At 57.1% G+C, this 25,702-nt stretch overlaps 1 protein-coding gene across 2 annotated transcripts; it reads right to left on the reverse strand.

Moving 5' to 3' along the window:
- Positions 1–2,901: 2,901 nt before the first annotated feature.
- On the reverse strand, positions 2,902–24,657 carry SYNDIG1L (synapse differentiation inducing 1 like). 2 transcript variants are annotated; one of them, XM_075427223.1, is made up of 4 exons: positions 24,603–24,657; positions 11,806–12,263; positions 10,414–10,551; positions 2,902–9,234 (listed from the first exon to the last, which is right to left on the reverse strand). In XM_075427223.1, exons 2-4 carry the CDS (start codon positions 12,232–12,234, stop codon positions 9,076–9,078), a joined length of 726 nt encoding a protein of 241 aa, XP_075283338.1. In that variant the 5' UTR covers positions 12,235–12,263; positions 24,603–24,657; the 3' UTR covers positions 2,902–9,075. The 2 variants fall into 2 exon arrangements, with proteins under 2 accessions (XP_075283338.1, XP_075283337.1); XM_075427222.1 differs by lacking the exon at positions 24,603–24,657 and adding an exon at positions 23,839–23,938.
- Positions 24,658–25,702: the final 1,045 nt, after the last annotated feature.

Genomic DNA, 25,702 nt, shown 5'->3' on the forward strand with positions numbered 1-25,702 from the left:
TACTGCAGCCTAGTCCTGCTGCAGATGGAGTCTGGCTTCACTGACCACCAACCTCCTAGGCAGAGGAGGACCTGTGCTAGAAAGCCCTGCTGAGCTTTCCTGGGCATCATCCTGCTCCAGAAAGGGCGGCTCAAGGTCATCCTGTGGCACCCTTGGGCCTGAGTTATATGGTGGGGCAGCCCTGGAGGAGCAGTGCTGAGACAGTGGGGCATCTCTTCAGATACCACCTAGCTCTGTGGCCTTGGTGCCAGTGGGTTCTCACCACCACCCATCCATGCCAGTGTACCCTGTGAGGTCCCAGAGGAGAGGACCCGGGGCGGTGGGTGCCCTGGGGAGGGAGGTGTGCAAGGAGCTGCCGAGCAGCGTGGTGTGCTGCTGCACAGAGCCCTGGGCACTCGAGCTCCGCGTGTGGGGAAGTAATTGGAGTAATTAGCTGCCAACGACTTCTCTCCAGTGAACTCCTCCAAGGGAGTAAGCTGGTAATTACTCCAGAATGATTACCTGTGTTTCCAAACTGCCAGAGGCTGGAGATAGCTGCTTTTAGCGGCAGCAGTGGCTGTGAAGGTGGAGGTGAGGCCCCGAAGTGTGCCGTTCCTTGGCTGAGCCTAGGGAGGAGCATGAAGGGTGGGTTTTCTGACCATGACTGCTAACGCAGGCGCCATCTGGGTGGCCCTGAGGCTGGGGCAGACCGTGCCTGGCCGGGGATCCACTGGCACGGCACAGCATGGTGGGTGGCTGCAGGAGAGCCTGGGGCAGCCTCCGTGGTGGCAGGTACCCAGTGCTCTGCAGGGTGGAGGGACCGCTTCTCCTGCTTTCTATCATGCAACTCTCCCCAGACAGGGAGCACTGCATGCCTTGCACCGAGCTGCGGTTGCAGGATGAATCTCCTGGGTGCTGGCCCCCATCCTCCACCACCCCCTTGCAAGACATTTTTGAGGAGCCCTGGTGAAAAGATCCAGGCACGATGGTTTTTCTGCCCTTAGCTGGATGCCTGGGTGTGGCATGGTGGGAAAATAATTCTCATCCTTCTCAGGGGTTTTACAAGTGCCCTTACGTTTCTCCCTCCCCTTGATGGCAGCAGGGCCATGGTGGTCCCCGCCAGTTAGCACTGCCGAAATGGTGGGTGCTCCTTATTTACTGAGGCAGTTTGTGGCTGAGCAGGGTTTAACTGGGGGGGACACGTAGCACTCAACTCGTACCCATCATGCTGCTCTCACGTTGTGCTGGCGGTGGGGGATGAATTTGAGGCAGCCTCAGCTGCTCTGCACCACACTGCTGGCACCAGCCGATAAATCTCTCCCTTTGCATGTGTGGAGCAAGGTTTAGCTCAGGTGCCACCTGCGCTCCCTCACAGGTCGGTGCTTAAAAGCACCAACCCCATCAAAGAAGGAAATGAAAAGTCGATTGAGATGCAGAGGCTGGGGGGGCTGCAAGGCCTGAGAGGAGCAGCCCCCTGCCTGCCTGTGATGTGGGGCTCTGCTGGCACTAATGCACCCCATTCGTGTCTGTGGGAGGGGGGTTGCAGGTGCAGGAGGAGGGCAACGCAGCGCAGCAGAGCCTGCCTGGATGCTGTGCTGTGGGAATAGTTGGGTGTGCCCAAGCAAAGCTTTGAGGCGCTTAACTGGTATGTGTTAGCTCAAGCACCACTTTGCCTCCAGATTTTGCCTAAACAGCTGGTTTGTCAGTGCAAAGAGCGAATAGTGCTGGTCTCAAAAATATCTCAAGGTAGTAAAAGGGTTGGGGTTTGCAATGCAGCTCCTGTGCTTTGCTAGGAGTAGAGATATAGCAGCGGCAGGAGGACAGAAAAGTCAGCGCCACCGAAACTTCAAAACTTCCTGAGCTGACAAGTGCAAAAGCAACACATTATCAAGAACTTGGGGAGGGGAGGAAAGAAGATGAGGAGAAAAAGGAAAAAAGGGATCTTTTGGATCAGCCCCCCGAGTAAGTCTCTGCATAGGTCTGGGCTACAACCCAGCTGTTGGGTCTGGAGTCCTTTTCCTCCTGGTGCCCCCAGGATATTTGGGGGAACCATCTGCCTCTGTCCCAGCCACAACCAGGTCCCTGTTCTCCTACCACCATCTCTGCCTTCTTCCCATGAAAATCCCTCTCTCACGCACCATGGCTGAAAATGTGTCCCGGAGTTCAGCTGTGGCCCACCACTGCCTTGCCATTGTCCTTCACGAATATTTTTGCTGAAACATTTTGCCCTGTGGATCTTCATGTCAGATCCAGGTTTTTCACGCTCCTGCGATGGCTCAGGCCTTTCCCCGGTCCCTGCCTGCTGAGGAGCTCTCTGCCAGTTCCTGCTGGCAAACCCTCATCCCATCTGCCTGTATTTCATCCCATCTTCACCCCTCCTGCCTTCCAGGTGTCCCAGTTTCTTTACTCTTCTTCTGTATTTTCAAACCCTCCTGCTTTTGTCTCATTAGCAAAGGTCACCAAGGCACCCCTCCTTCCTGTACCAACTTGCTAGTGAAAATATGGACAATCAGTCCTTACGTGGATCCTCAAGGATTTTGCCCTCCAGCCCAGCAGGTCTTCTTCTAAAGTATTAATAACCCCTTAAAACCCATCTTAGCTTTCTTGAACCAGCCCCCACCTGACAACTGTCAGTGTTGCTCCGTACCAGGGGTTTGGCCAAGGTCCAGATGCTGCGTTCTCTGCCCTTCCTCTTCTGGAAAACAAGTGAGCTGATGTGTAATGCTAATTTAGCAGTCAATGTCTGGAAAACACTGGAGTCTTGGAGAAAATACTCAGATATGAAAGCACTTCAAGAAGGAAAACTTCCATCTTTCTAGCCTAATACTGTCAAGAGTTTACTGCCTGCACCTAGACTTTGATATATTACTTTGAGGATGGCATTTTGGCAGATACTGCATTTATTTGCATTTCATTTCTCCTTCCCTGGCTTGTTCCTTTGCCCCTCTCCCCATCCCTCCTCCATCGCTTTGGTAACCGCAGCCCTGGGGGAAGGTAGGAGAGCTGCGGCGGGATGGACACCTCCCGCCAAACTCAGATGTCGGCGAATAAATTTTATCTTCCCAGCACTTCTGCAGCTGCGTGAGTCTGGGCAGGGGGCAGGCAGGGAGCCTGCCTGTGCAGCGGGAAGGAGGGTGCTGGCTCTGGATCCCTTGCCCATGGGGCTCTCCCTCAGCTCTCCACGCCAGGACAAGGCAGCCACCTTGCAGGGCTGCGTGTCCCCAAAGGTAGGGTGACCCTCTTGTTTCCATGCCGTTAGGGCTTGTGAGGGGTTAACCCCCGATAACCGGATTTCACATGTCTGTTACACATTCAAATCGCAGATGATACAGATGAATTTAAGCTCTGTGCTTTGGGCAGGGACGTAGTTAAAACCAGAGTTTATGGCCATTTGGTGGTCTGTGGAGCTCTGTAACACTTGTCCAACCACCCACGAAGACACGGACACGTTGCAGAAAGCGTTTTCCTGGTGCGTAGGGGCAGAGCTGTCCTGCTGTGGCCGACTGGCACGCACGAAGGCGTAGCGCAGGCGAAGCACCCCTTGCCTGTGAACCGCAGAGCCACCAGTCCAACTTCACAGCTTCTCCAGGTGAGGTCGAGAGTTTGGTCGCCAGAGGTGATGGTGTAATGCATGCCAGCTTCGGCGAGACACGGTTTGGTCTTGCCTGACATTTTGATTAAGCAACAAGATTGATTTAAAAATTAAGCCAGCAAATGCTGCATTTCCCTTGCAAAGCCTTTGGCTCTGAGATACAGCCCGGGCACCCACGACAGCAAAACCCAGGTCAGCTCAGAGGAGAGGCACATCCCCAAACATCCCTGCGCCTGGACACGACAGGGACGTGGAGGGGGACAGTGGGGAAGGGACGTGCAAGGGTACAGCCCCTCCATGCCGCAGAGGGGACAGAGGAGCGGTGGAGGGTGATGCTAACACCCTCTGGTGCATCGCCCTCACTAAGCATCCCCTCCCATGGCATCACAGCTAGCCCCATAGCTCACCGTGGGCCACGGGGACAGCATCTGCCTTGTCCCCAAGCAAGGCATCCCCACCCAGCGCTCCGTCTCCTCTCAGCACCGCTTGTCCTCCTGCCCCACGGGGACAGCTCGGCCCCACCAGTGTGTTCCTACATGTGTGGCTACCAGAGGCTGTGGGAGAGGGAGCCGGTGTCTGCTTCTGCAGGGAGAGGAGAGGTAATGAGCCTACTGATTTCACAGCAGCTGATGCCTGAGTGATGGCTCTTAATTGGCTTCTCTCTGCAAAAATCCTCTCCCGCCAGCCCCAGGAGAGATGGCATTGCCACAGGCTCTGCCTCCCCCCCCCGCTCTCTCTGCTGCAGGCTGTTTTTGGGGAGCAAAGGGGAAACAATAAGCTAGGGGAAGAGATGCACTGCTAAATGCTGTTAAAAAATTTTTTTGGACAGGAATAGAAAATTTGCCCTGTCTTAGATAATTAGCTATTTCCTTACTGGATGGCTGTAAAGGGAAAATACTTACTGTGCCATTAATTGAGGCGAAGGACTTACTCCACTTTTATTTCCTTGTGTCTCTTTCCTCACCAGCCTCCAGAGGACAGACGGGGGGAGAATCGCGACATTTCTCCCTGACCAGCACTGGCTGCAATCCCACCCCTGCGACAGGCACTGCTCGGAGAGCGCAGCAGGAAGGACACCCCGCATCCCGCCGTGGTGGCTTCCACATCACCCACATCTAGATGACCCTGAGGAGAGGCAGGCTGGCTGGGAGGATGCAGGAGGACCAGCACCCCAGTGGATCCCTTCAGCCAGGGACAGGGTCCCACAGGGGTCTTGTGTCCCCCACAAACCGCACCAGCTTCTTTTCCCTTCTCCTCCATCCCCTTGCCTCATCCCTGTGGGAAAAGGAGCGAGATCCAACACAGCCCCATCCCTGCATCCCCTGTAACCACTCCCCAACCCCGGTGTGCAGCCAGCAGCCCCGTTTTGGCACGCCGCAGCACTTGCCAAGGGGCGAGCAGCGTGAGCAGAGCCGGGGGAAGCAGGCAGCGGTGCACATGCATCAGTCGCTCAGACCTGCGTTGAGGCACCGGTGCTTTTTTCCTTGGCAGCTTTCTCTCTGGCTGCATCCCAGAAGAAGGCAGGATTCAAAGGCCACCCTTGCACTTGGCATGGGCTCCGTCCACCCCATGTTAGCTGCTTCTGAAGAGAAAGGCCCGCCGTGAAGTGCTCACCTTGACGCTGCAGAGGTTATGGAAGGAGCCCAAGCTGGAAGATGACATGTTTTCCAGAGCTGGGAAACCAAAAAGCCCAGCGCACCTCCACCAGTGCTGCCCCATGCTGGTGACTGAGCGAGGAGCATCTTCAGGGCAGGGGAGGGATGGGGGTGATGTTCAGCCGGCCCTGGGGAACAGGGCTAGCTTGGTCCCCAGGGTCAAACACCAAGGGGTGTTTGGGCACAGGCGTGGGGAGAGGGGCAGGGGATGGGCTTTCTGATGTCTTTCTGTGTCTGTCTCTTTGTGTCACTGGCTTAGGGCGAGGGCTGGGGGTGCTGGTGGGGCCACAGGGCCAGGGCAGGGGCATTTGGGGAGCAGTGGGCAGGAGGGCAATGGGACGAGGTGGCTGGGGTCAGGGGTTGCAGGACCCTGTGCTGGGAGCACCAGACAGCACCTGCATTCACAGAGACAGGCACTTGCAGCTGGCAGGAGGGAACTCAGTTGCAAATAGATGTCCTAATTACAGATAATGAATTACTCACTAATAGAGAGGGGGGACTTGTTCTGATATATCAGAGGGGGGACTTGTTCTGATATATCATGGGACTTTTCAGCACCTCTTGTGATTATTTTTTAGAAAGCTCTGGGGTGCGGGGAAGGACAGCATTATTTAACCAACCCTCCCTCCACCCCCAGCTCAGAGAACCCAAAATCCTCCCGCACCATCCTGCAGGAATCCCTCTCCACCACCGCCCCGCTGCATGGGCACAGACCGTCTCTGCAGTCCCGGCCCTTCACATCACCTCCCGCAGCTGCGACGTCCCAGGCCCCCTGCGCTCCCTTCTCCTTTCTGGGCTAGACATGTCGCCAGGTCAGAATTTGAGGCTATTCCTCTTTCACTCCAGATTTCTGAGTATCCCCTGTGGGATCAGGACCATTACGGAGCTCTGCCGTGGGGCTGGGGGTCCTGGGTGGGAGAAGGACCCCTCCTGTGGGAGGACAGGAGAGAGGGGGCAAAGAGTCACCTCTTCCACACCCACCGGTAGGGTTTAGTTTAACATTTACATATTTCTTAGCTCGATCCAATTTCCGGAGCTTGCGTCTTCCCCAACTGCTGCACCTTGTTGCCTTTTTGCTTCCTTCCCTTCTGCTCTGGCGGCTGCAGCAGACGCTGTGAGTCTATAATAAGTTATTCAGCAGCAGTCTCCATGCTGGTCCTCGGATTTCAATTTCCACATGTTTCCCTTCAGGCTGTTTCCAACTAATTTCGCCATTTGCATAATACCCCCCTTAGGGATGCTCTGGCACAGCCCCTTCCCCCTCCCTTTGACAAGATCATCAGGGATTCAGGCTATTAGCAGAAAACACTTTAATTCTGTTGGCCCTTTAGCCCTGTCCTTCCCCATGAGCCTCCAATTCAAAAAAGACAAAGATGTGGGCTGAGGTGCAGGAGGATGGGGTGCGCACGGGGAGTGGGCTGGGGGCCGGGGAAGCCCCTGGAGGAAACCAGCTGGAAGAACTACAAATTCACAGCAAATGCAGTTTCTCATTGCCCATTCTGGTCCAGCAGCCCCAACAGTTTCGTCTGGACCAGAATCAACGGGGAGCCTCCCACCCCTGCCCCCAGCTGGGGGTGCTCAAGGTGGGGAGGGCTTTAGCTGGGATGGCACCAAGCTGGGGGGTGGTGGGTCCGGTCGCCCCTGCTGCATGGGCACCCACGGATGTTCCCTCTCCTGAAAGACTGCTCCTCTCCTGCTCAGTTATTTGGAGGGACAGATGCCCAGGAAGGCTGAGCACTGGGAGAGGGGAGTGGAAACCATCCCTCAGCTGCTGGACGAGGGTGATCCTCATCTCTCCTCTCTAAGGCACCTCATCTCTTCTGGACACCCCAGTCCTTCCCTGCAAATTCTGACTGTCTCTGTCCACCACCAGAAGCCAGACCTGCTTATTCCCTCCTGATGTTCGTATTTTTCTGCCCCAACTTGAGCAGATTTTATTTTATGGTTCCACCACACGCAGAGCTGCCTGAACATACACAATGCTCCAGCCTCTCTCTCTCTCCCTCTAATTCTTGTCCACCTATACATGGCAGAAAGCCTACATCACCATCCTGCTCCCAGCGCTAGCTGCTCGCTGTGATCTACATCGCAGTACATCTCCCTCTGAGTTGCCCAGACACCAGCTGGACTGTAACTTCCTTCGGGAACTGCATAAACACCTCCAGGTTTAAGTGAGCTCATCACTCCTGCAAAGCTCACCTCTTCCCTAGCCAGCTCCATATCCTTATAAACAGCCTTTTTTTCTTGCTTTATTTTTTAGCTCTTCCATGTTATAAAACGTAATGGGAACTTTCAGACCAGCTTCTGAACAGGTCTCTGATGTGCTTCTCTCTTTTATGGCTCAAGTACAACAGCAATCGCAGACATTAACATGCTTCTTTAGGATGAAATGTACATTTGAATGGCACCCAGCTCGAGCAACATGCTGCGCCTCTTGCAGAGCCGGCTGCCGCCCACCCAGAAACCCTGGGGAGGGGGTGATGGGTGCCCAGAGTCTGCCTGCAGCCCCCTGCACAAGGGGGAAGGAGGTGGCAGGGGAGCCATGGCTGGGGCGAGGGAGGGTCAGGGTGGATGCTGGGGACGGGGGTGAGGCAGGGCCTTGTAACGCCAGCCCTTTGGGGCAGCCATTGCCTTCACACCCACCGCTGAAGAGCTTGATGTGTCACTGACAATATACGAATTAGTGAAAGATGTAAGTGGGGATGTGTGGGATTTCCTTGTCAGCAGAGGCTTTTGGATGGATGGATGGATGGATGGATGGATGGATGGATGGATAGATGGGAGGGATACCCCTCTCCGAGGCATGGGGAGAAGTGAGTTGGAGTCACCCATGTGTCTCGGGCTCCCTCCAAGTCTTCGCCCTCTCTGGATCTCGTACCCTCGCAAACAGCACTCCCACCCCACGCTCTGCATGTCATGTCAGCCTTTTATTTCCATCCCTCTTTGTGTGCAAGGCCCTGACCTAGTGCCAAGAGTGGAGTCCTTCAGGCCGCCACCCCTCCCAGGTCGTTTCTTGGGTGGAAGTTGCCATTGCAAATCTTTTCAGGGCCCAGCACTGTGGGATGCCAACCTTACAGGGACTCCGACTTGCAGTTATTGTGACAGTGATTATCAACGTGGAGAAAACTTTGTTGTCTTTGCCAGCTTGCTCCAATGATAGGAGTGACGGTGTGCGACCACCAGCCTGCCTTCCTCCTTGTTTCTTGCCTGGGATGGGCCAGTGACTGGGATGTCCCCTGGATCAGGGGTCTGTCTATAGAAGGATGTGGAAAGCATGCCCTTCGGTCATGTCCATGCTGTGTCCTCCTACTTCGCTGCAGCTGAGGGGCCAGGTGCCACTCCGTGGCACTGAAATGAGAATGTTGTCCCCATCATGTGAGTCTGGAGACCTCACCAGGACTCCAGCCTCCCCGGGCCATTCCCCGGCGCCGTATCACCTCTCCTCCCTGCATGCCCCCTTCATGGGCCAAGCCTGGGCACCACCAGTGGATCTCCTGGCTGTGGGGCTGGGAGGGGAAGCCATGGCCCTGGAGTAGCGGTGATGGCACCAACCTAGCAGCAGCACACAGCATTTCTCCTGCACATCTTCCAGCAGGCAGATGTGCTCCTCCTGGTCCCAGTGGCCAGGCCGGTGCCCAGTTCCCTGCTGTCGGATGGTGGGACCCCACAGCCTCGGGGAGAATGGGAGTCTACTGTTTGTCTGAAAGGGGAAAGAGCCTGCGCCAGGCATCCACGCCGGGGTCCTGCCACGCAAGCAGCCCTTGCAGGCACTGGCGCTCTGTGCTCCGCAGGAAAGCTTGATCCCAGGAGGGCCGGCAGCCGGGAACGGCACTGATGTGCGGCTGGCAGCTATACGTGGCCCCCTTTGGAGAGATAAGCGATCAGCGCTACCACCACCCCGACGTACACTCCTGTGCCGATGGTTATGGAGAGCGCGGCGAGGAAGAGAGCCCGTCGGGAAGCTGAACTGGCCAGATGGAAATCTCCTTTGGAGACAGCCTTGCTGGTCTGGAAGGAGAAGAAACGCTCGTTGCTCACAGCCCTGCCAACCTGACTGTTAGCCTACACGCAGCCATTTCACCGCTGAGCCAGCCCCCCTTCCCCGGCCACTGCAGCCCATAAAGGCTTCCCTGAGTGCTCAGGGCACATTCAGAGCTACTCTTTGTATTACCTACTATTTGTGTTGCCATGTGGAGATCAGGGCACCCACTGTGCACAGACACCGAATAAAGAGATGGTCCTTGCCTCAGTGAGTGAACAAAGTGGTAGTTACAGCAAATGGAGCTAAATTTAAATTGCGCCAGGTACCTCATCACATGGGGAGTGCACCATGCTACCCTGCACCACGTGGAAAAATGTGAAATCAGCCACTCCTCAGGGTTGTAAACAGTTAAAGCTTCCCCTGCCTCTCACCGCCTCTGTGCCAGGTACTCATGTTATAAACTTTTCCATTTCTATCATACTGATTTAACTTCTTAATGCCTCCCCCCCATCTATTCTTGGTACAGCAGCATCTATGCAAACGTAGAGTAAATCCCCTGGCTCTGCATGAATTATTCTGGGTCAACAGCGACGGGAGTGATCCCAGGCTCTGGGCTAAGCCCTCAAGAAGGCAGCAGCTCCTCTGAGCTGGTGCAGCCTGAGGGCTACCACCCTCTCCAGCCTCTGCCAGCCCGGCGTCAGCTCACACAGCTTAGCCAATGTGTGTCAGAAACAAGAGCAATGGGGGAGCTGTAGTGTGATATGAAGACCAGGCTCCCTGTTGAGTCCAGTCTCCAGAGCAGCCTGACTCCCAGGCCATGAGGTGCCGCGGACTGGGCCATGCCATAGGACCTCCGCGCTGGAGAATGGGAGGCCAGGTGGGAAAATGCCATTTTCCTGAGCCTGGGTGGAGGATGAGAGCTTGGGCAAGGATCCAAGTTCCCTAAATAAGACCTGAAAGAACCAAAGGAAAAGCGTGACCTCGAGTAACCCCCACAAGAGCTGGAGGGCTTGCAACCCCATAGCAGTTGCAGAGGCATCCAGGAGCCAGGAGCACCCTTTGCCTCAGCCCTCAGGGGCTTAGACATGGCATAGAGACAAGCCTTAGAGCCAGAAAGGTGCCCGGTCCCATCCGAGGGCTGCTGTGGCTTGCAGGACCCTTGCTCCCACGCTCAGTGCATGCAGGCAAGCAAAGGGATCTCTTACCCCTTGGGAGAAGTAGAAGGCAGCAATTCCCAGGGGCCAGAAGCAGCACAGCATGGAGAAAAGGGCCAAGCCCAGGTGGTCCCGGGGGGGAAGCATCAGGAAATGATCCTCACTTTCGCTGTCGCTGGAGGAGTCGCTCTGCAAAACCAGATGGATTCAGCACATGCCCACCTCCCCGTTCCACCCCGAGGGCTGCGTCTCAGCCCCTCTCTTCCCAGCTCCTGCTCTCTCCTGGCCCCACCGCATATTCTCACACGTTTCCCACCTGCAAGTTCAAGGAGTGAGTTTCAAAAAACATTTTAGCCTCCTCTGCCTGGTTTGATGAGAAAAAAATGTAGCTCAGCAAATTCAGGAGCGGAGTGGATTCTCGGCTCTCTGCCAGAGCAAATGCTGAGCTTGCTTGCTGGGGGTCTGGGATTTCCCTGGGAGATAGATAGTCTTAAACTGAAATATCTTGAGCTTTGGCAGAACTGTCTGTTTGTCAGCTTAAACAAACTTAAACAAAGTGCCTTATCCCCGTTAGGGACTAGGAGATCGATATGCTGCTAAACTAAATTAGCAAGTGAGGGAAAGCGGTTGAATTGGAGCCTCCATCACAGGGGCGACGTGTCCTGTCCCCTCAGCGAGCGCGTGGCTCGGAGCGGCTGCGGTCAGCCCTCCTGCCTTTGGGCACTGCTCGGCCAGCCACAGACCAGCCTGGAAGCGACGTGTCTTGGTGGGGAAGGCATGCAGAGGTGGGGACACCCCTGCTGCCATCTGAAAAGGCCCTGTCACCGGCAGCGAAAGCAGCAGAGCTGTGCTGGGCCATCAGACGTCAGCTCCAGCAGGCTCCAGGGACACACTCCCACCTCTCAAGGTCCTGGACAATGCTCCCAGCCTCTGCACTGCTACTCGAGCTGTGGTGGGGCACAGAGCACAGCACAAGGCTGCTTTGCCAGCGCTCACACTTCTTTTGCAAGATTCATCCTGTCTTGATATATAAAACTTTCTGTCGGCTGCTGCCGTCAGGCATGTGAATTTTGCTGTTATGCAAGGACTGCTGTTGCCCGTTAGCTCGAGTGGCGGCAGACTGCCCTTGTCAAAGGGTCCCCATATCCCAAGGGTCCTGCAGCGACGGTCCCACCTCCCCTTCACTCCCAGCAGGCATGCAGCCTGGCTGCCCTCAGCCAAGCTGACCTCCTGCTGAGGTCTGCGGTGAGGAAAAGGGAGCAGAAATGATAAAGCAAAAGAAGAAATATTGGGTGCACAGGGAGGGGCTGGTGAGGCAGGAGATGGTAGGGTCTTGGGGGGCAGCTCTGGGGAAAGCAGGGAGAATAAATGACCAAGAATATGGGCCGATGGCCAGAGTTACCAGAGGAGGAGTTTGGTGCCATCCCACTTGGCAAAGCTTACCTCATACTCCTGGAGCTCCTCTTCCTCCACCTCGTAGGACACGGTTTGGATGCGGATGTCACTCTCTACCAGGCAGGACCCTTGCACCTCGTGCCTGTCGGGACCTTCAGAAGGAGCCTCTTTGCTTTCTGTAAAAGTGGTCTCGCAGTTTTCCGTCTTGCTGTCCTTGGCCTTGAGAGTGGTCTCATCCTTCACGAGGATGAAATTGGGGCCGTACAAGGCTTCAACAGCCAGCTGCAGGGAACTGGCATCCAGCAGCTGGTGAGTCCTGGCACTGCCAGTGTTTTGGAAGATGTAGGAATACAGTTTCCCTTGGCAGCGATGACTGGGGTAGTCCTGGCTGTGATGCTGGTGGTAAGAATAGCTGCTGTGAAGGTGCCCATTGGCCTTGGCCAAGAGCGGGTTTTGGAGCTCACGCACGCTCTCCATGCTGCTGGCGGTGGGCGGGGGGAGTGATCCTGCGGGAGCAGAGAGAGTGGGAGGGAGGATGCTGTTATCTCAGCAAGGCAAGGGAGCAGAAAAGCCTCTCGCCTGTGCGGAGCCGATGTCAAGACAAGGCTAGTGGGAACAGAAAGATTTGGCTATGCTGGAGAAAACAAGAGCCCTCCCCCCCCTCTCCACGGCTTAAATGCTATCTCAGCAAACCGAGCATCTCCTCATCTCTCCCCAGCTGGTAGTAAGATAAGGATGCAGCCCTGCAACAAGATGATCTGATTCAGGCTGGATTAAGATGAGGATTTGCTGTATCTATAATGCATCTTGAGATGGCCACGTGCAGCCTGACAGGAAAGGACCTATTGAATCTTTTTTGCTGGTTCATGTGTGCTGTGACAAAGCCTAACAGACAGCACGTAAGTAGATAAGATGCTGACAGTCACTTGAGGGGCTTCCCTGTCTCCCCAAAGTGGAGGGTCGCATGGTGAGTTACAGCCCTCCAGGCATTACACATGCACCTAACCAGCTTTCAAGCACCCAGGAGATTTTCTAGGGCTCATTCAAGGCTGAGCTGCGGCTGGGGCGAGAGTAGCTAGGCATCGAGAGAAGCCAGGAGGCTGCTGTGAAGACATGGAGGTGGTATTTAGGCTGGGCTGGGGAGTGTCGGATGCTCAGACGGCTGTGTGGAGGAATGGAGGGATGGGGAGGTTAAAGAGGAGACACTACGGAGCTTGGTCCGCATTGAAATTACGGCAATTTAAGTAAACGGCCCGTCACATCAAACCTCCGTTTAAACCAGCTCCACCCCTGGGTACAGCTGGCAGCCGCGCAGCCCTGGCTCTGGGCCACCGGCTTCAGAAAATGCCGAGTCCAAAGAGGATCCTCAGCTACAAATGTCGAGCTGGGTTTCTTCCTCAGGAAAATTCACCTCCCTTCCCTGCCTCCATTTCAGAGTGCTGAAATCTTGTGCTGCTTTTTTTTTTGCATGAACATTTCCGAGATTAAATTTTCAACCCCTTTTCTTTAGAGGAGCATTTGCTATTTTGGCTTCCCAACCCACCTTGGCTCAAAGAAAACGTGTAGTGAAATATCAGCGCTCCCCAGGAGAGAGAAACAATTACTTCGCGCTCTTCAGTACCTGAGCCCGTGTTTTACAGCTGTTCTCTAGCACGTTCCCAGCTCCTAAAACATGACACCTAATTGCCTTGCAACCCCAAATGTTCCTGTCCTCCTTAGAGACCTCTGTCACTGCCTCCTCTGTAGGATGCTGTGTAGCAGAGACACGCTTCCACTGCTATAGGGTTCCCCGAGGTGCGGTACGCTTTCTGATAGAAAGCACAACACCTTGGGTTTAAATCTGTCGTCAAGAAGAACACACAAATGAAGAAGTTGGAGTTGAAGACTCCAGAGAGTGAAAAGCCCAAGTGCTCCCATCCTCTTGGCCAAACTCTGCCATACCGCACAGGTTTGAGTGCCATACCTGGTTTTAAATGGCCCTGTCGATGGGCTTTGTTCTGGCAGCAGTCGTCACGTTTTGGAAAGCCGCTCAGCAAAATGGAGCCATTCAAAAGCACTCCCGTGCTGCTAAAATTCTGCACGTTTTGGTGAATGCCCTCCACTTCTCACTCCCAAAACCAATCTCCGCTTTCTGCAGTCTCCCACCTTACTAATAAAGCCTGTAATGGCTCGTGCGGCAGATGGCCGCTAAGTATTTTCAAAATATTTAAGAGAGATGCATATTTGTAGCACAGACGGTTTTATTTCCTGCACAGACCCAAAGAAGCAGAAAGCTTCATCCCCATTTTCAGGCAAGGAAAGCACAAACCTCTTCTTTGCTTACCTCAACATGCAAACTAGATTTCCAATAACATTCCTTGCTTTTTAACGAAACAGGAAGGAGAGATCAGTCACTGAGTGTCCTTTGAGAGCAGCAGCCCAAGCAGGAGCAGAAGCCCAGCTCTACCAAAAGAAAGTTGATGGTAGTGCATCCCCGCTTCATCTCCATAAATGTTTCTGGCAGTAAGCTAGGGTAGGGAGGGATGGGATTTTGCTGGGAGCTGCCGGAGGGAGCCGGCTCCAAACACGCTGAGAAACACTGGCAGACGGGCTGCGGGCAGGCTGCCGGCCGCCGGGCAGCGAGTGCTGCCTGCGTGGAGGTTGCTGCTCTGCTCGCTTTAGGTCCTCAGCAGCAGGTTAGAGGAGGGGGAGAGCTGTGCTGCAAAGCCGTATGGTCACAGCAGCAAGCGCTGGGAAACACTCAGAGCATTGTGGGGGGGGAGAAGGGAAAGGAGCCAGGAGGAACTGGCAACCTAAAAGGTAGCTTGGGAGGCAGCAGGTGTCACAGACTGGGGTGGGAAGAGTGTGTCTATGCAGCGGGACTGCTGCCGGACACGGACTCTGCTGACTTTGGGTATCCTAAAGGATGCTGAAGGGGCTGGCTGGTGGGGGCTGGCTGACCTGGGCTGAGGGGAAGAGGCAGGGAGGGCTTGCAGGTAGCAAATATGCCAGGGTGAACACACCATGGAAGAGTAATGGTGTGGGTAGCAAAAGAAACAGCAGGAAAATACTGCTGAAGCATGAGGAAGTCTCTGATGATCTGGGCTGGGCAGAACTGAAGGCTTTGGCCCGGGGGAACAGGGGCAGCCCAAACCTCTCTGGTAGCTCAAACTGCCCTGGAGCCAGCCTGAGACAGTGCCAGGACCTCAGAGGCTGCTGCACTGCACAAAGCATGGGTGCACAAGCCCACGGCCCACGAGCCCGGGGCAGAGTCTGCTTTCAGGACAGGGCAGGGCTATAGCTAGAACATTTTAGTCCGTGTTAATGTCTGTGGCTCTTGTACACTCCGATATTACAAAAGATTTACCTGTACTCCACTCTCTTTTCCCTGTTGCCTTCCTCTCTCGGAAGCTGGGGAGAATGCTTTCCCTGGGAGCAGGATGGGGCGATAACAGGGCTGCTGGGACGAGGAGGAAAGTGCAGCAGGAGATATCTCTGCGCTTCTCATATACACGCAAAGGGACCACCAAGCGCAGCCCTAGCACCCAGTCCCGGCATTTGTCATCAGTGGGGAGGGGACGCCGAGGGCCAGCGTCACAGCGTGCCTACGGCAGCGTGCTCAGCCCTGCTGGAAAGCAGCCAGGCTGAAAGCTCCCTCTCTGCTAGCTGATGTGAAGAGTCCCAGCGCTGGAGGGTTTAGAGATGCTTCCCACTCCTTAGTCACCAAGATCACTGCATCGCATAGAGACCGCGCTTGTGTGAGCAAGCTGAACGGTCTGGGTTTGCAGGTGGGGAGGAGGGCCACCAAACTGCTAGAGATGGTACTAGAGAGGGATGGCCGGAAGGGTGAGGACCAGCCCTGCGTGCACAAGCACAGGGAAGGACAGAGCCAAGCCATCTCTGCCATTGCCCCCAAACGCCATTTGGCTTATCTGAATCCTACAGTGAATTTAGCCACACGGGGACTTAATAAAGTAAGCCTGGTAATAAAGCAAGCCTAGCAATAAAGTAAGCTTGGTAATAACCAGGCTTGAGGGAAGAGGAATGAAGCCAGCAGATGAAAGCAAGGAAGCTGTAAAAGACAAAATTGATGAAGAGTGGGCCATTCTCCGTCCTCGTTACCAGCATGACTGGTTAGCATGTATATCCATGAGCCCCACGGGGCTAGTCAGGGCAGTACGGGCAGCAGGTAACAGCGGCCAGGTGCTGTTAGGGGCACAGGGAGGATGCACGCATACAAGGGTACGTGCACAGCACGAGTCCGGGGGAAGGGCACACCTGGGAGGAGGCAGACTCCAGCGCCCTGACTGAGCCGGACTGTTGCTGCAGCCCTACCACCGAGGCTAACGGCTGCTGGCTTCCTAACGAACGGCCTCTGCCCCCGCACGGCTGCTCCCGTAACCACGTGTTGGGGCAGGGCCCCCCACGCTCTCCAGGCCAGCTGCAGCGTTCCCCAGTGGAGTGGGAAATGCAGAACTGTGTTGTGTACTCTTCAGGTGAGTGCTGGATAAAAGGAGCCAAAATAAGGCAGGAAAACAAAGAGGTAGCAGATTTAGCTTTGTGCTTCACGGATCTCACCTCCACACCGTATCCCCCGGGGCATCCAGGTCCCCTCGGGAGCATCCCGAGTGTTTGCCCCCCAACACGAGAGGTGGTCAGGTCGCTGGCCACCCCCGCCGGCAGCAGCGCAGCCCTCAGAGGGACCCTCGGCACAGATGCGGACTATGATAAGCCCAGTTAATGATGAATTAAGTAGCTGTTCCAGGAATCAATCATCATTTAATTGCCCTGTCAAGCAAACACTCTGCCTTGCTTCCTGGGCTCATTAGCGGGTTGCAACCACGTTGCACGTCCCCAGGCTCCCGAGTGAGAAGGTTAGCCCACCCTGGCCAAAGGCTTTCCCCTTCAGGACAGCACCCACGGAGGCTCGTGCCCTCGGGGAGCGGGGTCCCACTGCGCTGCCGCGCTCTTGCTGGTCCGAGGGCAGGGCACAGCGTGAACGCCTGTTCCTCACCCGGCTGTCGGGAACCAGCGTCACGGCCAGGTACAGCTGCCATAGCCCCAGGACAGAGGTGGGCCCGCTCCTGATGGAGCAGGAAAGTGCAGGAGATGTGGCTAGCACGCTTCCCAGAGCCCCAGCCCTCCTGGAAGCTCTCAGGAGGTGCTTTGGGGCTTCTAGGCAGAGGCCCAAGTCCTGCCAGGGCACAGTACCTCTGCCTCCGGCCACTCCAGCTTGTGATTCTGCCCAAGGGAAAACCATCTCGCAAAGGCTGCTGAGAAGCAAAAGCAGAGCATCGCAGGGAGGGAAGCTGGCATTCTGGAGAGGGAATGTGGGGAGGAAGGAAGGGCTGTGAGGGTTCGTGGACAACGTGTCTGGCAGGGGCAGACCAAGCCCTCTCTCAGCCCTAGGAGACCGCACTGCAGCGCGGATACCTGCCACGTCCCAGCCCTGAGCTCTGCAGGGTGAAGCACAGCTCGCGGGGAGAGGGGAGCGCTTTCATCAGCCCTGCAGACATGGCTGCAGAAAGCAGTCATGCTCTGGCCAACACACACGCCATGCTGCAGGTGCTCATCTCCACGCCGCTGCTCCTGCCTCGGCCACAGAACTGGCGTGCAGGGTGGGGGGACTGCTCACCCCTGGGGTGTGACAAAGCCTTCTCCGGTCCCAGGAAGGGTTGCTATGGCAGAAGCATCACGTGAGGAGGTGGCCAGGGGGTGGAAAGGGCAGGAGGGTGGGCGTGGGGGAGGGAGCTCTTGGCGGGGAGCAGCAGGGGAGGGTGATGGGGCATGACAGCCCCAGTGGCGCTGGCAGAGGTGGCACGCAGAGAAGCAAAGGGGCACGGTCGGGGCAGCAGTGGGAAAGGAAACGGTGGGCAAGAGGCACGGGGTGGGGGAAGCAAAGCGACACTTGAGCCAGGAAGAGAGCTGGGCCCTGGCCACTGGGATGGAGAAGAAAGGGACTGTGGAGCTGGTGGAGGGGAAAGAGTTGGTGAGGACCAGGGGGGAAGGAAGAAGGTGACACAGAGCCCATGGACATGGATTAGAGGGAGGGTAGCTGAGGCATTCGTGATGTAGAGCATCTAATTCACAACTTCGATGCAGCCTGTTTGATAGAGCTGGAAAGGAGTGAATAAAGCACTTGTTCTGATCTCCTGACAGGTAGAGAGCCAGTGCCTCGGCCACGGGCTCCTGGCTCCAACAGAGACTAAATTGCTCTGCGAATTGGGATGCGATGGGCTGCTTTTCATGGTTCGCAAGTCAAATTGTGCAATTTCCAGGTGGAAATCGAGTCTTTATTCTCCCTGATAAAATGTTGCTCTGCAGCAGCGTTTCGACCCAGCTGCGCTTAGAGCTGAGGCGCTGCTCCTAATGGTAAGGAACAGCAAATCCACCCCCGGGACTGGCAGGGAAGAGCTGGGCTGCTTCTGGAGGTGCCATGCCAGGGGCTCTGCAGGGCTGTGGGCTCCCCCACCGCCCCATCCCCAGCCCCAGTGCCCGACACGCTGCCTGTGAGCAACATCAGGGGAGCAGCGTGAGCTCCGCCGCCTCCAAACACTAGGAATCACGCTCCTAACACAACCCCAATCGGGGAGCGCCCGCAAGCAGCCCGCGCCCTGCTGCTGTCTGTGGCACTGGGGTCTGCGGGGCTGGCAGGGGGCTTGTGGCCTGCTGTCACCGCATCCCCCACCCCTGGCCGGGTACCGCACCAGCCCGGGGCCGTGGGGGGACCCCACAGCTCCTGCCCAGCCACAGTCTGCCCCTGCTGGCCGAGCATCCCCGGGGGCCGGCACAGCCGCCCCAACACCCCAATGCCAGCAGGACGTGCCCTGGTGGGATGCACCCCTCCGAGCCCTCCACTCGAGGCAGAGCGGGAAAGGGCTCACTGAGCTGGCAAGCGAGGAAGGAGGAAGCATGGAGGGCGATGGTAATAAAACACATGGTTGTGTGGGTGGCTAGGTGTATAATTAGCAGGTTTGGGCTCTCTCAGCATCCTTTTTTTAGCTGGAGACACAAACAAGTAAATAAGTTGGCTGTCAGGAGCTTCCGCAGGCTGTCCTGGGTGTGGGTCTCCCGGGTGTATTGGATCGGGGAGGAGAGGGGGCAACACAGGGGGGGCTGCTCCTGGGGGCTGCCCTGGTGCTGGGGGGCAGCAGGGTGGCCGTCGGGCGGCCAGCTGAGGTGGAGCAGAGCGATGACCTGGCTGGCAGCGTTGTGCCGGGGACGTAACCCAGAATGGGAAAGCTCTGGAGGTGCCAACAGTCACGCTGGGGCTGTCTTCTCAGCCCTGGGGCGCTCCAGCCAGCTTGGCACCCGAACAGCCTTCAGCCCTGCAGCACCCTCAACAACTAGCCCTAGCGACGGGCTTTAAATGGGCACATGATGCCAACCAAGATTGACTGATAGCTCTCACTGGAGGCTTCTTCACAATCCTGTTTGAGGACCCAGGAGGGTTGATGGGAGGCAGTGGGGGTCAGGGCGATGACTCCCAGACAGGGAGGCTGCAGGGGCTGTCCCTCAGCATCTCCAGCCCTTTGAGGCACCAGGCAGCAAGATGAGCTTGGGAGGCCGTCAGGCTCTGACTGCTCATCTCAGCCACAGCATGCCAGCCCAGGGACAGGAGAGAGGGAGATCCCCTGTCTGCTGCCGCATCCAAATCACTGGTCTGGAGAAACATGAGCTCAGACCGGGAGGTTCAACCTCCTCTTCCTCAGCTCAGGACTGCCCTAAGGAAATACCCTAAGGCTGCTACACTGGAAGCTGTCTGGACAGAGGGGTGTTGGCACCCTACTCTCAGCACAGAAAGCCTGCTTAGGAAAGTCCACGCCTGTAGAGCTACCTGGAGCAAAACTCACTGACCCCTGGGCTCTGGGAAACATGAACGCTTCCAGCACAGGGGCAGCCCCATCCCTCGCCGAGACCAGGCTGCCGTCCCAGGGTGCCCATATGGACACCAAACCCGTGCTGTCAGGAGCATCTCACAGAGGTCCCCCAGGATGTGTTTATTACCAGCATGTTCTTGCTGCTGCTGAAAGATGCACAGAAGGTCGTGCTTGTGGATTGCAAGTTTGTTCATGGATGATTTTCCTACGCTAATCGTTACAGTCCCCATTTTCACATCTGGTTTTCTCCATTGCTATTTACACCCAGTATTAAACTGAACCTAGTGGGTATCCTAGACGGCTCCACATGCTTCTCCTCGCTTCCCCTGTTTCACCCATATGCTTTGCTCCAGTCCCAGCATCTCTACTTCAAGGCTCTTCTCCTTGAAGAAGTCCATGAAGTCCCACAGGCCACTGTCCCTTCATGGTTGGTGTTGCCCCGGGACCCTGCACCCCATCCTCCCCACTGCTCCCTCCCCATAGATGGCTCTGGGCTGCCTGATCCCATGGCACAAGGTGAGCATCACCCATGGGGAGCAGTGATACCATGTGCTGGAGCAGACCCGTCCCCCGCGCTTCCCTCTGGGACCAGTCCTGAGCCCCTCAGCCCTCCAGCCCAGCCTGGCCCAGAGCTGTGCCCTGGGCCCGCACCCCAGGGATGCTCCCCCTGACACAGCCTGTCACCAGCACAGAAGTGACAGAAGGACCCAGCTTTCTTCCAGGTCAGAGACCCACACTGTCTGAGACCAAGATGAGGATGGGGACGTAGCACGCGGTTGGCAGCCGGCATCGGGGGGGACAGCGATGTCCTCCCCTTCGCAGCTGTGCCTTGCTGATAGAGCAGCTCAGCTGCAGCACTTAACTCCATCCTCACATCTCTCTGCAAATCCCTCTCCTATCAATTGAAGCTGGCAATGTAAAGCGGCTGTTAAGGACTGCTCATTTGTCTCTGTTTAAAACATATCCATACTCAAATGATTCATAACCACCCTGGAGGCTACCGCATACCGGCACCCTCCTTTCCCCACCACCCTGTTTATTTTATCCACCGTATGCCTACCTTCAGCTCAGGGCTATTTCTACTTTGCTTACCGTGGCCTGATTCTCCTGGGGATTCACACAGTTCCTCTACAGTTCAGATGTTTAATTCATTTGCCAATGATTTGCTCTCTCTTTAAAACCAAACCTACACTGTGGACACGACACCTTTCTAGCTTATTTTTCCAAACCCTAAGTTTCCAAACACAGCCTGTATTTACCAGCAGTAAGCTGATCTCCTCTTCCAGCAAATAAGTGGATTGCTCTCTTCCCACTCTGGCCAACATCCGCAGCCTGAGACAAACTTCAAGGTGTTAAATTATTACCCAGGTCAAACAGGTGCAATACAAACCAGATGTTGAGCCTCTCTTTAATATTTGTTACTGTCAAAGAAATTGAACCCCCGGGTGGAGACGTGCCCTCTGTGTCTAAGGAGGCACAGTTCACGCTGGCAGGAGCTACAGGAGAGGTTTATTCTGTCTTCAGGCATACAGCGAGAGGAAAGGCAGCAGCTGCCCCCGGCCTTCCCATGGCTCTCGTCCGTCCTACAGTCCCAGGGGGCCAGGAGGATGATGCTAAATTATCTTCTGTATGGTATGGAAAGAGATGCTATGAAACAATGTCACATTTTCATGCCCTGTCAAGTCCTGACCATGCCTGGCTGAGGGGCACTCTGGGCTGCTCCTGCCTCTGACATCTGGATGCTTTCCCTCTCTCCCTGGCCCCTTTCTCCTCCCTGCCCACATCACCGCTGGATTTAGACCGGCGCTTCCCAGGACTGAGCTCAGGCTGCTGCTTGCGCCCGTCCGGTGTCGCGGAGTGTCGCAGGAGGTGGCTCTGCTTGGGGTGAGCAGCACCGGTGGTCCCGCAGGGGCTGAGCAAGGACATCCCGCTCACTTCGTTTCCCTGCTGCGTGGGGATGAGCCCCAGCACCCTCCGCCTTGCCCTGCCCTCCCACCTTGGAGGCTGGGAGGGTTTGCAGAGAAACCTCTGCCCAGCCCAGGAGCAGCACGGCCACGGCCGCCACACACGGCGTCGCATCTCTGAGCTGGCGCACGTGTGCCCCGGCCCGATTTCTCAGGCCAACAGTTGAGTCTCCAGACGTACAGCTTGGAGACCGATGCTGTGACAGGCTCTGCTTTTCAAAAGATATCTGAAGTGTTTCACTCAATAACGACGCTGGTTGAAGCGATGCACCTGAAAAATGCTGGAGATCAGCAGAGCCTCCCCTTCCAGGCTGAGCAAAGCGTTTGGGCTGGTTTGCTGCCTTTTTCACTTGACAGAGTGAGAAGCAGCAACAGAAAGACAATTTGAAGGAAATCTGTAACAGACTTTTTTTTTCCCTCTCTAATGCTGTGGCCTGGCCCTTCAGCCAGAAAAGTCGATCATTTGCCCATCTCTAATTCTACAGAATTAGAGGCTGAAGACCTTGCTTGAAATTACCCCCTGAAAGCGGCAGCAGAGCCGCATCCTGCGAGCGGTGCCTGGCAGTCCCAGGCTCAGGGACAGGCCTTTAGAAAACAGGCAGGGAAGAGCCAAAATCTGCCCGATTCAGAGACCATGCTTGCAAGCGAGCTGCAAAACAATTCCAAGCACAGATATTAAACAGGAGGGAGGGCGATGAAGGGGTAAGAGAGACTCGGGGAAGGGGTACTGTGTGTCAGTGTCTGGGGTCTAATGCTGATAGGGACAGGGTGGCACTAGGGCCACCCAGCAAGGAAGGCAGCGGGCAGGAAGGGCAGAGCTTCGGGCTGCCCGCTGAGGTCGAGGATGCTCCTGGGAAGCTGTGAGCACATCCCACCCCACGCAGCGGGGCCGTGGAGGGGGCAGCCAAACCACGAGGGCCTGAAGCGCCCACGGCCGCATCGGGGGGCCATTCCGCACAGCCCGCAGGCTGCTCCACCACAGGCTGCGGGGCCGAGCAGGACTGGCCCCTCCAGGGCTTGCTCCGTCAAGCTTGCAGGTGGCAGAGGGGGATTTTAATGGGTAAGTTTTTGCCATGCGTTTGGTCACCTCTCTGCAAGCAAAGATGACATCCGCAGGCTGGGCTGAGGGCAGCGAGGGGTCGGGTACCGCACAAAAGCAGGGATCCGGTGTACAAATTCACGGCGCCGGAGCTGCAGCAAATTACTCATTCTTTAACAATGGTGTTCGTTACCTGCCTCTGATGGTGGTTCAGGGAGCCGAAGCGGAGCGGATTCAGCTCCCCAAAGCTTTAGCTCTGCCAGCCATTTTCATGACACAAGAAACTTTTGCCGGAAAAATGCAGTCACTACATTTTGGCTTGGGTAATTCCTTCTCCTGACAGCCTACAAAGTAACCAGCTATTATCCTCCAGAGACCAAGGCTTTTTTTCTCCTGGTGCGTTGCAGGCAGGCTCAGACCCCACTCCTTTGGTTATCCCCGGTATTTACACAGCACTACCTTCCTCCCAGGAAAAAGGTTTCTGCTGGTGGCAGATCCCAAGCTGATGAAAAGGGAAATTATTTTTTTCAGAAGCAAAGCAGGCAGCCCAATAAAGCGGGTTTGGGGAGAGCAGCACGGCTTTTGCGAAACCCGCAGCAGCTTCGGAGAAGGAATTATAAACAGGCACTGGGCAGAGGCGGAAAGCGCTTCTCGTCGAAACTCCTGAACGTGCAGCTCTTCCCCCAGACACAAGCCAAGTCCGGAGGGCTACAGGGAGACGGTGCTGCTCAGGGGAGTTGGCTCCTCGGCACCGCTCGTAGCACTGGCAGCAGCCCTCTCAGCTGAGGTCTCTGGACCATTCCCTAGGGATGCCCAGCCGGGGTGGCTGGCAGCGGGGTGGCTCCCACCAGCTGCTGAAGCTCCTCAGCAGAAGGAAAGCAACCCCCAAACTTCAGCCAGCAGATGAGCTGTCTCCCGGGGAGGGAGCCCTGAAGGCTGCCTGGGTCCAAGGTGCCATTGCGGTTGCTCCGAGGTACCTGGCCCCCAAAACTTTTGCTGAAACCCTTACACGTCGCCCACCCCCCGAGCCTCCGAACAGGTAATTCTGTCCCGCTTTCTCCCAGTCGCAGCCCTGCAGCTTGACACCCCCGGCCACAGCTCCCGACCCCTTCGGGGCCAGCCCAGGCTCGGTGGCTGGGGGCTGCCTTTCCCCGCGGGAAGGAGCCTGGGGAAGCTGCGGAACCCCCCGCCCCCCCGAGCCCGGTGCGCGGGTCCTTACCTGCGAGCCGCCGCGGGGCTCACCCGCCGAGCCGGAGCCGGAGCCGTGGCGGGAGCGGCGGAGCGGCGGCGGGCATGACGGCGGCTCGGCTGCGGGGAGGGAGGCCGCGGCCCGCCGCCCCGGCGGAGCGCCCGGCGGCCCTGCGGCGGGGCGGGGCGGGCGCGGCGGGGCCCTCCGGCTGCGGCGGGGCCGCGCTCCGCCTTCGCGCCCGGGCGCCGCCGCTCCCGACGTGGCTCCTGCCCCGGCGCCGTCAGACGAGGAGGCAGAAACTCTCCCCGCCGCCCCGCCGCAGCCCTTCCCACCCCCCCGCCGGGGGAAGACCCGGCCAGCAGCGTTCACAGCAAAAGCAGAGACGGGGTTTCTCGCTGCCGGAGCCGGTGCTGAGGGGTCAGGCAGCCCGGCCCGGAGGCTGCATCCCCCGGGCAGGCTCAGCCGGGTATTTCCCAGCCCTGCTCCGTCAGGGCTGCGGGGGGATGTTGCTCTGCCTCACGCACACCTAGGCATCGCTCCGGTTAGTGGAGTTAATCCGGGCTCTGCACCAGCGCGGCGGGAGTCGGCACCGCAGCCCCCGCAGCCCATCCTTCCCGCACTACACCCCCCCCCACCTCCCAGCCCACGCAACGCCCCGGGAGCCCGCGCTGCTCCCTCACGCTCCCCGAGCCCCGCACGGCAACCCCCCTTGCTCCCAACCTCCCGAGTGCCCCCCTCGGCAGCTCCCCCAGCCCCGGAGCCCCCAGCACCGAGCCCGCTGCCAGCAGACGCACGGGCAGCTGCAGCCTGGTCCAGATGGGAGGACCCGCTCCGGAGCGGGCAGAGAGCTGCCTGCCCTTGCCCATCCTCGGCGATGTTCTGCCAGGAGCGGACCACGCCGGGCAGACCCACGGACACCTGTGCCCACCACCCACACGACCCGGTGGTCACCTTTCACAGCCCACAGCAGGGGACCCCGCGGGACCGCATTGGGGTTTCTCAGCACAACGTGCCTTGCTGGAGGTCCAGGCTTGTCTCTGACACCTCCCAGCTCCTTCCAGGTGCTGAACTGATGGGTGATGTGCCAGAGCAGGCGGGTCCCAAGGTCCCATTCCCAGAGGGGCTGGGGGTCTGGCTAGGGGAGGAGATGGCAGGGCAGCCTCCCCTCTGCTCCGGTTCCCAGGGAGGTGCACACCTTTCCAGTAGCAGCAAGATCCTTCCGCAAAACCAAAGGAGCTGGATAACATGGGCTAATGACAGGACCTGTGTTCCCTGAACAACCAGAGATGGGTGGCCAGATTTCCCTCCCTGGGGGTGACCTGTGTGTCCTGCTGCCGGCATCCCCTGGCACACCTGGGAAGGATGCAAGCCCAAAATGCCAGCCCAAGGCTGCTGCTATGAACTGAACACTCCCCAGGGAAAAGGTGTCCCTGTTCGCCAGACCCAGCCAGCAGAGCTTGAGGGAGATCTGAGAAGCAAATAGTCCATCCCCATGTCCCTAGGGACTGGGACAGAGAGGAAAGGGCTTGTGATGCAGCAAAGGAGATTCGGCATTTCTGTCAGTCCAGGTTAGAGGCAGCCTTTGGAGATGGCCTCGGCATGCGACACTGCCTTGGGGTAGAGAGACAGAGCGGTCCGTCCAGCTCCAGTGAGTCCAGCTCAGCCGAACTCCAGGCAGGTGTGAAGCAAAGCCCCAGCCGTGCGTGGTCCAGGACAAAGAAAGAGAGCCTCATCACACATGGACAGCCTTTTGGTATGGCTGGAGAGGCTGTGGAGGTGAAGGGAAGTGGGACGAGGCCTCAAAACCCCTGCTCTCCATGTTGCTGGGGAGCCTGGAAGAAAAACTCGGTTACTGGATGAAGCATCTTCATCCATGGCTTGCCAAGGCCTGGAG

Source organism: Opisthocomus hoazin, chromosome 7, assembly GCF_030867145.1.
Source record: "Opisthocomus hoazin isolate bOpiHoa1 chromosome 7, bOpiHoa1.hap1, whole genome shotgun sequence".
In the NCBI taxonomy this organism is placed as follows: domain Eukaryota; kingdom Metazoa; phylum Chordata; class Aves; order Opisthocomiformes; family Opisthocomidae; genus Opisthocomus; species Opisthocomus hoazin.